This window comes from Panulirus ornatus, chromosome 22, assembly GCF_036320965.1.
Source record: "Panulirus ornatus isolate Po-2019 chromosome 22, ASM3632096v1, whole genome shotgun sequence".
In the NCBI taxonomy this organism is placed as follows: domain Eukaryota; kingdom Metazoa; phylum Arthropoda; class Malacostraca; order Decapoda; family Palinuridae; genus Panulirus; species Panulirus ornatus.
In genome coordinates, this window is record NC_092245.1 from 13,644,084 (window position 1) to 13,658,529 (window position 14,446).

The 14,446-nt window shown below is 41.9% G+C and overlaps 1 protein-coding gene across 4 annotated transcripts in view; it reads left to right on the forward strand.

The window, feature by feature from the left end:
* Positions 1–14,446, forward strand: part of LOC139756564 (homeobox protein abdominal-B-like) — a 217,365-nt gene that overhangs the window by 152,519 nt on the left and 50,400 nt on the right. For 3 of the 4 annotated variants that reach the window (XM_071676167.1, XM_071676168.1, XM_071676170.1), the window contains one exon: positions 3,115–3,147. The exons of the other annotated variant lie outside the window; for it this stretch is intronic. In XM_071676167.1, coding sequence (XP_071532268.1) covers positions 3,115–3,147 — 33 coding nt within the window. The remainder of the gene's footprint in view (positions 1–3,114; positions 3,148–14,446) is intronic. 4 annotated transcript variants of the gene reach the window in all.

Genomic DNA, 14,446 nt, shown 5'->3' on the forward strand with positions numbered 1-14,446 from the left:
GCTGGAGTGTGTGTGTGTGTGTGTGTGTGTGTGTGGCGTCCAGCTCTCTCCTGGGCACCGAGACTCGCCTTGCGCCGCCAAATTTCCATGTGTCACCAGCAGAGTAATGGGAAAAGGTCGTTAAACGTCAACCGCCAACCTGACGTACGACCCCAATAATGATATTAATGTCGAGTCGCGTTTTGGTTCATCCTGGCTCAGTTCATTTTAGTGACAGGTTTCGGTAAAGAAAATTGATGCGTTCGTGTGAATATCGCACATGTGTTATATATATATATATATATATATATATATATATATATATATATATATATATATATATATATATATGTATGTATATGTGTGTGTGTGTGTGTGTGTGTGTAATCCTGTGATGTCATATCACTCAGAACACAGGATTGAGGTTGACTCGTGTCAAAGCAAAGAGGTCTGTGTTTGTACAGGAAACACAGAGAGCACACACACACACACACACACACACACACATATATAGTTGGCATCGCAGTTGAAGCCTGGCACTAAACAAGCAATTGGAAGCCGTTGTCTAGCCTAGTTGTGTCGTTAGTGTCCAAACTGTTGGTGTTTCCCCCCGCACCCACCCACCCACCCCACGTGAGCACCTACGAGAGAGAGAGAGAGAGAGAGAGAGAGAGAGAGAGAGAGAGAGAGAGAGAGAGAGAGAGAGAGAGAGAGAGAGAGAGAGAGAGATCCAAGCTTGAAAAAGACAAAAAAGAAAAAACTTGGCAACTATTTTACGTTAGGCCCTTCACTTGCCTCACAAGCCAAGCGTTTATTTGTTTTCTTCAAGGGGGAAATATTCCTCACAACTCGAGCGGTTTAAACTCTCGATTCAAACGACTCTCTTGGAGGCAGAGGAGCGAGAGGAGGACGAGGAAGAGGAGGAGGAGGAGGAGGAGGAGTGCTCGTGTTGGTAGCCTCACCTATCTCCCTCCTACTCACCCCCTACTCTTCCTTCCTCCTTGAATAACTTCCCTGGAGTAATTCGTCCAAGTAGGATCGTGTGGGATACATTTTTTTTTAATGCCATTTCGAGTGAAGTGTAAAGAAACAAACTGTTAGCTGACAGGAGCATCCAAGGACCTCCATAAAACAGCCACCCAGGCGTCTTTTCAAATGATCAGTGCATTTCGCTCGCCGCTGTGTTTTTCGTTCATCTACAGCCCGAAGGCTTTTGATGCACATAACCCCTCACACTTCCCTTCAGCCTCCTCGCGCCTTGGTTGGATGCTGTTGCTTTTATCACGCATGCGCCTCTCCACCTAACGTGCCAAGTTATTTCTCATATTTTTCCCTCTCTCTTTTTCGTAGAAATTATGATTCTCATCAACTTCTGTAGCACAGTTGGACTTGGGAAGAGCAACAGACGACTCTGAAACTGACTATATATTTCACGTTTAATGTCGAAAGACACGTGTTGATAACCAGAGCTAATTCACAGGGACATTAATTCTCTCTCTCTCTCTCTCTCTCTCTCTCTCTCTCTCTCTCTCTCTCTCTCTCTCTCTCTCTCTCTCTCTCTCTCTCTGAGTAAGCCAGGCGCAGATTCTCTCGCTAGTGGGGAAGGTTAGAGAAGAAATACTTTACCCTGACCAACATTGTCATCTTGAAGAGCTTTTTGGACACTATAGGTAAACTCTGCCTCAATATATATACATATATATATATATATATATATATATATATATATATATATATATATATATATATATATATATATATATATATCTGCTTCGACGCTGCTCACCTATCAGTAGCAGGGTCGTCTCCTTTGATGCGGGAAGGTTGACGAAGACAGCTATACTCTTTTCCATCCTCTGGCAATGACGTAGCCTCGTCGCTCTCGATGTGACCACTTGCAGGTGGAGTCTGTAAATATTCGACGTTTATGCATGCATTAAATGCAGTATGCAGTATGCAGTATGCAGTATGCATAGACATTTATGTATTAGTGTGTCGTGTTGCGCTGTGGTTAAAAAGTCATCTTTGGTGAGATAGTCTCTGGCTGGGAACGAAAGGACAACCATTTTCATTGAAGAATTTCTCGCTCCGAAGGAGTCCATCATTTCCCTGCTACTGATTGTACAGTAGCGTTGAGTTGTAGGTGTCCAATCAAATGGGTCATGGGCTTATATGATTATGTATACATATATATATACGTACGTATATTTGTGTCTGTGTGCGACTCTTCGTTTTATGTGTGTGTGTGAATTATCTCCTGGGTGTGTGGGTGTGTGAACTCGCTATAATGACTTCAGTATATCTTTAAATTTTTTTTTTCTTTCGCCTCATTTTTGTCTTCAGCCAACTCTTCCTTAAAGTCTGGGATTCCTTAAGACAAAGCAGTCAACATCCACATTCACTTCAACATTCTAAACATACATTCCTTCAATACCTGTAGCTGACGAAGATAAAAAAAAAAAAAAAAAAATGAAAATGGAAAGTGTTATTATCACTAAGACTAGAAAATATTTTTTTCTTGTTCCCATGGACACATGGACTGGTTTCCGGACCATCTGGAGGCGTCTGGGCAATTTTTTTGGCCCGCTGTGGTTTTTGAAGTGTACAAAAAAAAAGCGAAAATGATATTTTTTTATGTTTATGACCTCCTGTGGGACTTTTCTTGTATGATTACCTTATTTAATGTCTTTCTTAATTGTTATAATTCATCGCTTTTAAATGCCCTTGGTATATTTCTAAGTATACTTTTAAGATTGATGCTATATATATATATATACATATATTTTCCCATAGATTTATATCTTATGTATTGATAGAATTCGCAAAAAAAAAAAAAAATGATCAAATGTTTTTGTAGTGAGTTGATATTTATACATATATATATATATGTATAACTAACGAAAATATATTTTCCCATAGATTTATATCTTATGTATTGATAGAATTCGCAAAAAAAAAAAAAAATGATCAAATGTTTTTGTAGTGAGTTGATATTTATACATATGTATATGTATAACTAACGAAAGGACTCCATCAGTAGGAAAACCCTTCCCCTCAAAAGACTGTCAAAAACCCCCTCCCTCCCTTCGTCCATGCCTACCGTCAGGAAATGATCGTCACTTGACTCTTTTGCAGCTCACCGGCCGCACTTCCCCGTCACACATCCAGGTAATGTCCTAACGTAAATATCACCTCCTTCAGCGACTCCTACGGGCTCTCTCTCTCTCTCTCTCTCGCTCTCCCTAGTCTTCACGGAGTTATTGGTCAATCCACAACTTGGTCTATCAAATGATCTCTGGGACGCCGATGATGGATGGTGCGGAGACAGAGAAAGAGAGAGAGAGAAAGAGAGACTCTCTCCCTCTCCCTCCCTCACTCTCTCTCTCTCTCTCTCTGGCCAACAACTTCCCTTCGGCTTCTTATCAAGCGTCTGGCAAACCTGTTCTCTTGATATCTAAGGATCGGTCGTCGGCGCAAAACGCCCCTGTATGATATCAGAAACTTAGATAACCGGTTGCGGGGGATATGACCGGAATATGGTTAGCCATATCATGGCTGATATCAGAAGTCCGCTGGGCAGCAGTATTTCCTGGATATTTTACTTCGTAGAAGCCAGTTGTGGGTCTGAGACAGAACGCTGAAGGAGGGCATTCTATTTAAGTTAATATTGGGAAGGAATTTTTCATTTCTTTTTAGCATTTCTCCTTTTTATCTCTGAGTCTCTTCTCTTAGTCTGTGTCTCTCTCTGTCTCTCTTTCTGGTGAAGGGTCTCTCGTGTCTGTGTACAACTCTGTCTCTACTTATCAAACTAATGTTGGCAGTTGCTCCAGCCTTATCATATGCTTTCATTATCTTGTCTATGTTCATGTGATGAATGTCTTACTGTGTGTTGGCACACTAGGGCGTTCTCATCGACCAGAAATTTCAGTGACATTTGCACCACCATCTCAAAATGAAAAGAAAACGCAGGAATTTCTAAAACCTTCGTTATTCTTCTATTGTTGTCTTTTGCTATCTGTTGTTTTCAGTGACATTTGCACCACCATCTCAAAATGAAAAGAAAACGCAGGAATTTCTAAAACCTTCGTTATTCTTCTATTGTTGTCTTTTGCTATCTGTTGTTTTCAGTGACATTTGCACCACGATCTCAAAATGAAAAGAAAACGCAGGAATTTCTAAAACCTTCGTTATTCTTCTATTGTTGTCTTTTGCTATCTGTTGTTTTCAGTGACATTTGCACCACGATCTCAAAATGAAAAGAAAACACAGGAATTCCTAAAACCTTCGTTATTTTTCTGTTGTTTTTTGCTGTCTTTTTATTTTTTTTTCTCACGATCAAGTGAAACACCACTCTCCTTTTTGTCTTACTAAGACTGAACGTATCGAACTCCGTGAGTTTAAACGCGCTCTATCTGATGCTGGCGCTATGTAAACCATTCTTGATAATCCATGACGAAAAAAAGAAGTTTCGTTAATGCGTGATAATTCACCATTGGTGCCTTGAATCATCATCAAAGAGACGTGCCACGGTCATAGATGCGAGGGATTATGACACTTGTTGTTCTACTGTGAATAATTTCTGAAAGATTATATCATATTCTTTTGTACCTGTAATGACCGTGGGGGTAATTATAGGTTAATGAGAGTTGTCACTTGTCGTGTGCCGCGAGTAGAGTAGATTTTCTCGAAAGGTTAACGAGTATAGTATTTTTAGCCCAGGATCAATGAGAGGAAGAGAAATACCTAGATACGAAATACAATCCCGGATCATTTCACTCAATCACAAGTTTTCGTTTCGTTGTCTCAAAGAAGACTTTTCCCATGTCTTCACTCAAATGAAAGAGAAGACGAAATGAACTTATTAAGGCTCAAAAGTGAAATTATTTCAAAAATATTTTTTTTTTTTTTTCAAAGATAAGGATTTTTGTTACTCAAACCGACGGTTTTGGTGTTATTTTTTTGGGGAGGAGAATGCTAAGTGCCTCGTAGTTAAGGCTTTATTTAACAACCCAATCGAAGCCAGTGACGTAGAGCTGTTGTGATAGCGTGGCGGTACGCGGTCTTTGAGCACGACTTTACGACCCCTTGAACACGACGGTACGACCCCTTGACACGACGGTACTACCCCTTGAACAAAACGGTAAGGTCTTTGAACACGATGGGTACGACCTTTCAACACGACGGTATGACCCTTTGGTATGATGGTGTGACCTTTGACCAAACCCCTAAGTCGTCAGGTCAAAGATCACGACACCACACCCGAGGGTCGTTTGTTGTGCTCAAGGGTCATACCGTCGTAACTGCGGGTCGTGTCGTCGTATTCAAGGGTCGTACCGTTGTGCTTAAGAGTCATGTAGTCGTGTTTTATGGGTCAAACCATCGAGTTCAAGAGTTTAACATTTCCATGATTCATTATTCCTCTTGGTGATCAGCATATATATATATATATATATATATATATATATATATATATATATATATATATATATATATATATATATATATATATAACATTGCTTGACTACGTTATTGTATAACCAGATCAACAATTAATGACTCCATTCATATCATCGTACCTGGAGTGTGTGTGTGTGTGTGTGTGTGTGTGTGTGTGCGTACATTTGTGTGACAGCAGCCCTCTGTGTGTTAAAGGAAATGTAATTAGCCATTAAGATAATAAGTCTCCAGCAAGTATGCTGAACATCTGTCTTGGCAGAGGTGCTCATTACACCAAGGTGGAGTCACACACACACACACACACACACACACACTGTGCGTCGTGGGTGTAGCCTTGCGCCTTGGGTTGGTATAAGGCCAAGTGATGGACAGTATATCTCTCTCCCTTGGTGTACGTGAGAAGGTACGTAGGGTAAAATGTTCGGTGTTTTATCACTGCATTTATGATCCAGCCTTTTTCACTCCACCTCCGGGTGATTCACGTGAGGGATATACGTACGAGGGGATATATTTCAGACCCCGGGTGGTGAATATCGACCGTGGTGAATATCGAAGAGGATGGATATTCGAGAATGGAGCCAAAATTAGGAATATTCAGCGAGGAGACGCGTCTGTCACAGTGAAATCTGTCTTGCCGACCCTGAGTTACGAGTCTCGGCCAACTGTTCCTCTGACCCCAAATGGCGTCCGGATGCGTGCATAGAGGTAGAAAATTTATACAATGTCCCTCCTGTAATTAACTGATTATTACAACGTATGAATACGATACTCCACGGAAAAAATGAAAAAAAAAAACGTTTCGACGTATTAACCACGAAGGCCATCAACTCCAACTAGGCGAAAACACTAAGAAGGAAACCAGTTTTCGCATTAAGAGATCGAAGCGGAAGCCGGCGTCACGACGCCTCGGGGCAGGAAGCGGAACATCAAGGCGACGAACGCCTGTGTTGCCAGCAGAGCGCGTCCGAAAGGTGGTCGAAAAGGCTGGCGTTGGTAGAGAGAGAGAGAGAGAGAGAGAGAGAGAGAGAGAGAGAGAGAGAGAGAGATAAGGTCTTCATTAAAATTGCTTTTCCTGTCTCGCCGCTGCACATCACGCATGAATTGGCGTCCGGGTGTCCGTCTGATTGAGCAGTAATACAGCCACCGTGGTAAGGTTACTTACTTATGTATATATATATATATATATATATATATAGAGAGAGAGAGAGAGAGAGAGATAGAGAGAGAGAGAGAAAGAGACACTTGCATGAAACGGCTCGAGGCTGAGAGAGTGGCGCTCCTGGGTGCGTTGTTGTCGCTACAGAAGAAGAGAGGGACGGCAAAAAGTTGGTGAGGGTATTCACTTTACGCTCTATTATGAATTGACGGGGCAAATAATGACAAGGCCCTTAATGATGGGTTTTATGACAGTACTTACCAGTCGTTTGCAATTAAAATATTGTCGTAAATGTCACAGGTAGACACGCAAGAAAATGACAAGATAGAAGGAAGGAGTATGAACATGCAAATTAGCTCACACACAGACACACACACACATACCGGACGATGGTGAATGCTAGGGTCGTTCCAAGACCGACATGAGCCACTTGAATACGAGAGGGAAATCCACAGGAAACAAGAAGGGCGAATTAACGGGGTATAGAAGTCGGGGAATGAAAAAAAAAAGAGTAAAAAGAGATTGTTCTCAACATTAGCTGGGATTAACGTACAAAAAAAAGGGGGAGAGATCAAGAATTTTGCGAACCATTGTCACTTGTCAGTGACCCGCTTGTGTTGGGGAGGTCGTACATAACTAACCTCCCTCCTTCCCTTCATCCCTCCATCCCTCCATCCCTTCATCCCTCCTCCCACCACCAAACGGCTCTGTAGGTTGTGGGGGTTGGGGGGTGGTGAGGTGAGGGATGTGGGGGGGAAGAAGAGAACTGGGGCTTGATGGCTCCCCTTCTACCCGTCCTGCCACCAATCAGGCATGCACACAGAACACGTCAAATAAACAACTCAGGAGCAGCGGGAAGAGTGACAGCAAAAGGGCATCGGGTTGGGCGCTGCAGACACACACACACGCACACACACACACACACACACACACACATACACATACACACGCACGCAACTAACCATTTCTCTCCGCACGAAAGTCGTGTACATTCAAGGACAGATTGGGTCTCCAAAGGGTCGTGTTGCTGACGACCTGTAGGTCGTCAGGGAGCCTTTCTGTCTGGCATGTTGCCGCTGTTGCTGTGTGTGTGTGTGTGTGTGTGTGTGTGTGTGTGTGTGTGTGAAGCCCAGCTGTGGTATCACAAATGCCTTTTATATTCATCATTATCATTATCGCTATCATTATTTTCCATTCTTGATCGCCATTTCCCGAGTTACCCCTTTCATAAGAGGAGCTGCTGTAGATCCAAAGCTGCGCTACACTCAGTAGCAGGGGAAGGACGGACTACTTTCAAGAGGGAAGTTCTTTGCCTTTGTAACTCAAGGTGTAATTCAATGCAGGTGGAGTCTGATACTTAGTATTTATTCACGGTTTCTATGGTAAGACCTTTCTATAAGCTCCTGCAGCCTAAGACAACGCTACTTCCAGTAGCAAGGGCATGTAGACTCCTTTGGAATGAAAAGTTCTTTCATGGGACTGTACTCTCGGTGATAAAGTCATGGGTAACTTTGCATTCACGGTGTAACAATATATATTTTTGTGGCTGAACACCTGCTTCACAGCCCAGGTTTGATGCAAGAGCCATATGCACAATATGTGTCTAGATATCAAGCGTTTGCATCACGATCGAAGGAAGAGAGACGAGAAAAACAGGATCTGTTTCTTGGGGAAAAAAAAAAAAACTGGTTTTATTGGTGGATTGTAAGGGTAAGATGCCAGGCATGGCAATGATCTCACCACCGCCACACTAACGGTAGTGGACAGACGTGAGCTAAGTCAAGATTCATTGTAAAAATGATGCATATTCACCGTCGAGTTGGTTCAACATGCACGTATATTTATTCTCCAGTCTTTAGAAGCGCTGACATTTGCATACACACACACACACACACACACACACACACACACACACACACATAAGTATATATATAAATATGTATATACATATATATATACAGTATATGTAAGATTTTATTGATATCTACAATAATTTGCATGTATTCATATAAGCTAAATATAAGTATATATGTGTCTAGATACACATAATCATATAAATACATAGTGTGTACATACATATATGTTTATATAGATTTTGGGATACTACTACTTTATAGCAACCGACATGGCATGATCACACACACGCCATACTCGTGACCAGAGAACAAGAATAATGTTGAAGATATTGATAGGAGCTGGTCGCATGTGTGTACACCTGGCTCTTAAAAGTAGAAAGGTTGTTGAAAGATGGAAAATAGAAGAAGGAAGAGAATTCCAAAGCTTCATTGTTCGAGGAAAGAAGGACGTATTATAATCACCAAGCCTCATGTGGCTAGTCTTCAAACAGAAACTATTGGAAGCAGCTGTCAATCGAAAGCCTTGGATCCTAGCCATGCTTGCAAGAGACACATGCACATAGCTCCCGAGAACAGTGGCCAAAATAGTACCTAAAGAGCAGGTAAAAAGGCATCACATTAGATGGAAAGGAATGGCTGAAGAGACGCAAGACCTGGAAAGCTTATGGGAAAGATGGATTTCGTTTCTATTCTTGCTAAATGTGAAGGTGGAAGAGGAGCCATTGAAGATATGTGAGCAGTGCTCCATACTGGGGTTTAGTATATCCCCTGTAGATATGAAATAGCGGCTGAAGAGGAAAATGATTATGACACCTATGCAGCACAACCCAGCTATTAAGATTTTATGTCGGTGGTTTTACACACACACACACACACACACACACACACACACACTCACGCACTCACACACACACACTGTCTTCTGGCAATATGGATAAATGAAACATTCGGCAAACTGTCCATATCCTACACAAGGTCATAAGTAGAATACGCTTCTGAAGTTTGTTCATCAAACCTAAAGAAGCACAAAGAGTTGTTAGAGAAGGTCCAGAGGAGAGAGAGAGAAAGCTGAGTTACCTCTGTATACGACTCAGTGCTCAGCCTCAATCGTTGTCTCAGTTGACACCATATTTGGTTTATAATTTAGATATCTACCACAGAAGGTATTCCAGGTAAGTCAAACGCAATATATTGTTCGTTCCTTTGTCTTCATATTCATAGGATGTCTCTCAGAGGTGGAGGTTTTGACTGATGTCCTTCATTCTAATGTTGTCTCATTTTCAAACTTTTGTCCCTTTCTTTGTGTGTTTCTGTGGCCTCTCCTTTGGCCTTTTATATCTTGTAGTGTCTCATTGTTTTTTATCATTATTGTTATCACTTTTTTTACCCTTACCCCATTATTGTTTCTGGTTCAGTTACTTTGCATATCTATGTCTATACTAATGTTGCTTTCTCTCTTTCTCTCTCTCATATGCTTTTCTTCCTTCCTAATGTTCAATCATTCTTTCTCTCTCTCACTTGTGACATTTATTCTGATAATCATTTCTGTCTCCTTTATCTATCATCTACCTTTAGAGATCCTCATCTTTGTGCGTTTAACCTTCTAATCTACTTCTTCTGTGTTCACTCATAACCTCTTCTTCCCTCGTCATATTCCCCAGACATACTGACGGAACCTTCATATTCTTTCCTCTGCCAGCCCTAGGGCCAGTCCCTCTATGTAATTGATAATACGTATGCAGATGGAGCCTAAACCTTGATCCAGAAGGCTGGGGTCCCACCTGCCTGGTCTCTTGCTTCGGCAGTTCGCCCTGGCTGACCCTTAATCCAGTATATTGTAGTGTTTTAGGAGCAATAAGGGTTCTGCTTTTGGGGGCGTTCACAAGCCAGAGGGTGGTCATGGGGCTTTGCCAGGGGGTAGGAGATGATGAGGGCGCCTAGGAGAACTTTCCTAAGGTGGAGATGGTATTACTGTGTGTGTGTGTGTGTGTGTGTGTGTGTGTGTGTGTGTGTGTGTGTGTGTGTGTGTGTGTGTGTGTGTATTTGTGGTTCATATGTGTGTGTGTGTATGTATGTCTTGTGTTGCTGTATATGTAGGTGAAGGTGTCTTTCTTTTTTTTAGAGATAATAAAGAGCACGAATGGATTTAGATCTTATCAGGAAAGGCTTCTAGGAAATTGGTGATATATGGGGGCCGTGGTTGATGGGGAGATCTGTCCTTACTAGGTAACTTAATGGTTCTGGTAGAGCACGAGGGACGTCTCGTCTCATGACTCGGAGATGTATATCTTTTTCAGTATCTATTTCTAGCGTCTTTAAGGAGCTTAAATGAAGAGAATTTGCTGCAAGAATGAGAGGAGATATATTGAGGTGCCTGGCTGCAGTTGGATACATATAGAGTCAATAAATAATCATGAGTCAGGAAACGACTGGAGATGGTCTGTGAGGCAGAGATAAGAGGGCGTCTGTGTCTATCTGTATCACTTGCGGTGAGGCAGAGTAGCCCATCCCCCAGGAAGTGCGAAGACAGAAATAATCCCAACTGCGTTAGACTTCGATCAATTATCTTTTTTTCTCTCTCTTTCTTTTTTTTTCTCTCTCTCTTTACGTAAGCTGGAGGAGGGTGAGGGGCAGAGCCACATCCTCTGCCTGTTGGGATAAGATAGTGGATGTTTACGTTTTGTAATGCCAAGTCACGACAAGCTCTCCGACGGCCAGAGAGGCTCTCTCTCTCTCTCTCTCTCTCTCTCTCTCTCTCTCTCTCTCTCTCTCTCTCTCTCTCTCTCTCTCTCTCTCTCTCTCTTCAATCCGCTCGCGGTTTAATAGTTATATCTATACGGGTATCATTTCCGTCAGTCGACTTTAACGAAGAGAAACCCCTTCACGAGCTGGGCCGTATGTGTAACATTATCTTTCCCACCTTGACGTGGGATTTTGAGATGGACGAAGCTGAATCGTGCCAGCTGGGTAATGTAAACAAGCCGGAGGGAGGGAAAGGCTGTCGAAGGCGCTGAGGAGGCTCAGTGCCCCGCCGATACTTCTTCTGTGAGTTCCTTGTTAACCAGGAGAATTTCGATCTTATGTTGGCGAGGCCGAGAGAGAGAGAGAGGGATCTCTCTCTCTCTCTCTCTCTCTCTCTCTCTCTCTCTCTCTCTCTCTCTCTCTCTCTCTCTCTCTCGTGTCATCAAGTACACATCTCGTGAGCTGTGCGACCGGTTCACGTCCCCCCACGTCGTAGTACTATTAATGAATGAATGAATAAATGAATGACCGCTGCTCCACGGTTTGTTTACTGAGGCTTCAGTTGTTGCCACGTACTGCCCCGTATCCAGCTGCCGCCAGCTGCATGTTGTTGTTGTTTGTTGTTGTTGTTCCTGCTGTTCTTGTTCTTATTGTCATTGCCAGCGGTGGTGCTGGCTGCTGCCACTTGTAATGGCTACTACCACTGTTTCTACTCCTGCTGTCGTTACGAACACTTCTACATCAACAAAAACAACTGCTACTACTACTACTACTACTACCACTACTACTACTTCTACTACTACTACTACTACTACTACTACTACTACTACTACCACTACCACGATGACTACGACGACTATAACTACTATTGTGCTATTAACTATTACTGCCACCACCACTACCACTACTGCTACTACCACCAGTATCTACTACTACTATGCCTACTACCACTATTGCTACTACTACTACTACTACTATAACTTCAGAAGCGATCCAGGTACCACCCTCTTCATCTGTCACTGCGATGATCAATCTAATCCTCCTCATTACAGACACGAATGTACAATGTGTGTTTGTAAACCAATATTTGCATCCGATCTGCGCCCATTGCTCAGAGCGACAGCGCTGGTTCCGTGTGTCGTAAACGCATCCACACTCGTTTCATATTCGATGCCAGTGACACTGGTTCTGGACTTAATTTTTTGTGCCTTTATCCTTTTTTTATTGGGGGGGAGAGAGCTGGAAAAGAGGAAGGGGTTTCCGCCGATTAAATCAATTAGCTGCACCCGAGTTACAGTGTGTGACTGCCTAACGATGTGGCCGGAAACACATTTACCTGTATGCCAGATAACAGTCTTAATGAGCAGAGAAGAGGAAGGGACCATTACGATAATAACTTTGTGTCCACACTGTACTCCAGAATATATATATATATATATATATATATATATATATATATATATATATATATATATATATATATATATATATATATATATGTATATATATATCATCCCGGTGGATAGGGGAGAAAGAATACTGCTCATGTATTCCCTGCGTGCCGTAGAGCGCGACTAACAGGGGAGGGAGCTGGTGGTTGGAAATCCTCCCCTACTGTATTACTTTCCAAAAGAAAGAACAGAGCAAGGAACCAAATGAGGATTAATTCCCTTTTAAGGCTCTGTGATGTGTTCTTGATGCTACCTTTGCTCACACGGGAAATGACGAGCATGTGTAAAATATATATATATATATATATATATATATATATATATATATATATATATATATATATATATATATATATATATAGTATTTACCTACTTTTATGGTCTTTTGTTTAAACATCAGCTCAAACATGTGTAAATATTGCCAGAGGTATGAAATACGGTACAGCAGGAGATCTTTGCTATTTCAGGCGACGTAGGGGTTTTGTAAACATGGGTACAGCGAGTGGGCTGTAATTGGCACTACTGCAGACCCCATGGGGTATGGGGGGAACACAGTTGCCAAGACCTAGGATGAACTTTTTTGTGTTTTTTTCAATTTTCTCGTTGCAATCAGCTCTAAGAATCCTTATTTGGTCTATCGGTGAAGCTTTAGACACTTTGCCTTATTTCCAGCACCTTATTGCATACATGCATCGAACGAAATTTAGAGATTAAAAAGACAGACGTTAAATTTTGAATGAAGTTGAACACTCGGTCACCCCTTCTCTCTAACCTCCTCCCCCACCGACCTTCATTGGCACCGACCTGTTAGTTGGTTTTAGGCTCCATAGATGGCGCAGGTTGAGACTCAGAGTGCCACTGAGAACACACACACACACACACACACACACACACACACATACACACACACACACACATATATATATATATATATATATATATATATATATATATATATATATATATATATATATATACTTATAAGCAAGGACACGCACGTGTTCCATACAGTATACACACATTTATGCATACATACATACTTACATACATATTTCATAATCACACACACTCACACACACACACACACACACACACACACACACACACACACACACACACACACCCTTGCGTTATTTATAAGTAAGTGGGTAAAGGGGGGCCTTATTGGACAGGATATTTGCTCCTTATCTCTCAGAATATTGCCTTTATCTCTCTCTTGTTAGATTATTCAAGGACTTTACCTTTGCTATTTGTGGATTGTGGAAGGAAGTCTCCCCCCTCGATCTGTCTAAATATCCAGTGGCCAAACGTATTCGAGGTGATATGATTATCTTCAGTCCCTAGGAATATTATGGGGGTCTCGTTTCGTATGACCTGGCTTGGTCCAGATCAGTCCGTGAATCATCAAAGTTTGACCTGGCTCCGTGCAGAACAGTCTGTGAATCATGACTCTATATAGACCTGGCTTCGTCCAAATAGAGTCTATGAATCATCACCTTACGACCTGGTTTCGTCTAACACAATCTGTGAATCTTGAACATACGACCCGACTTCGTCTGAATCAGTTATATGAATCCATGATTCTAGATGAATGAATATAGAAATTCCCCTTAACGTCTTGAAACTCATGGGAGATAGCAAAGATAATTCACTGTAGACTATGACGGTGTGAGTAAGTGAGTGAGTTGAGTGAGTGGCCTCCCAGTGAATTACATATTAATGCAGTGAAATCATTAGGGGTTTCTATCACTGTCATAATAACGGCACTGTTGGCAAATTAAAAGGCTCGCGAAGCCTGGTTAACC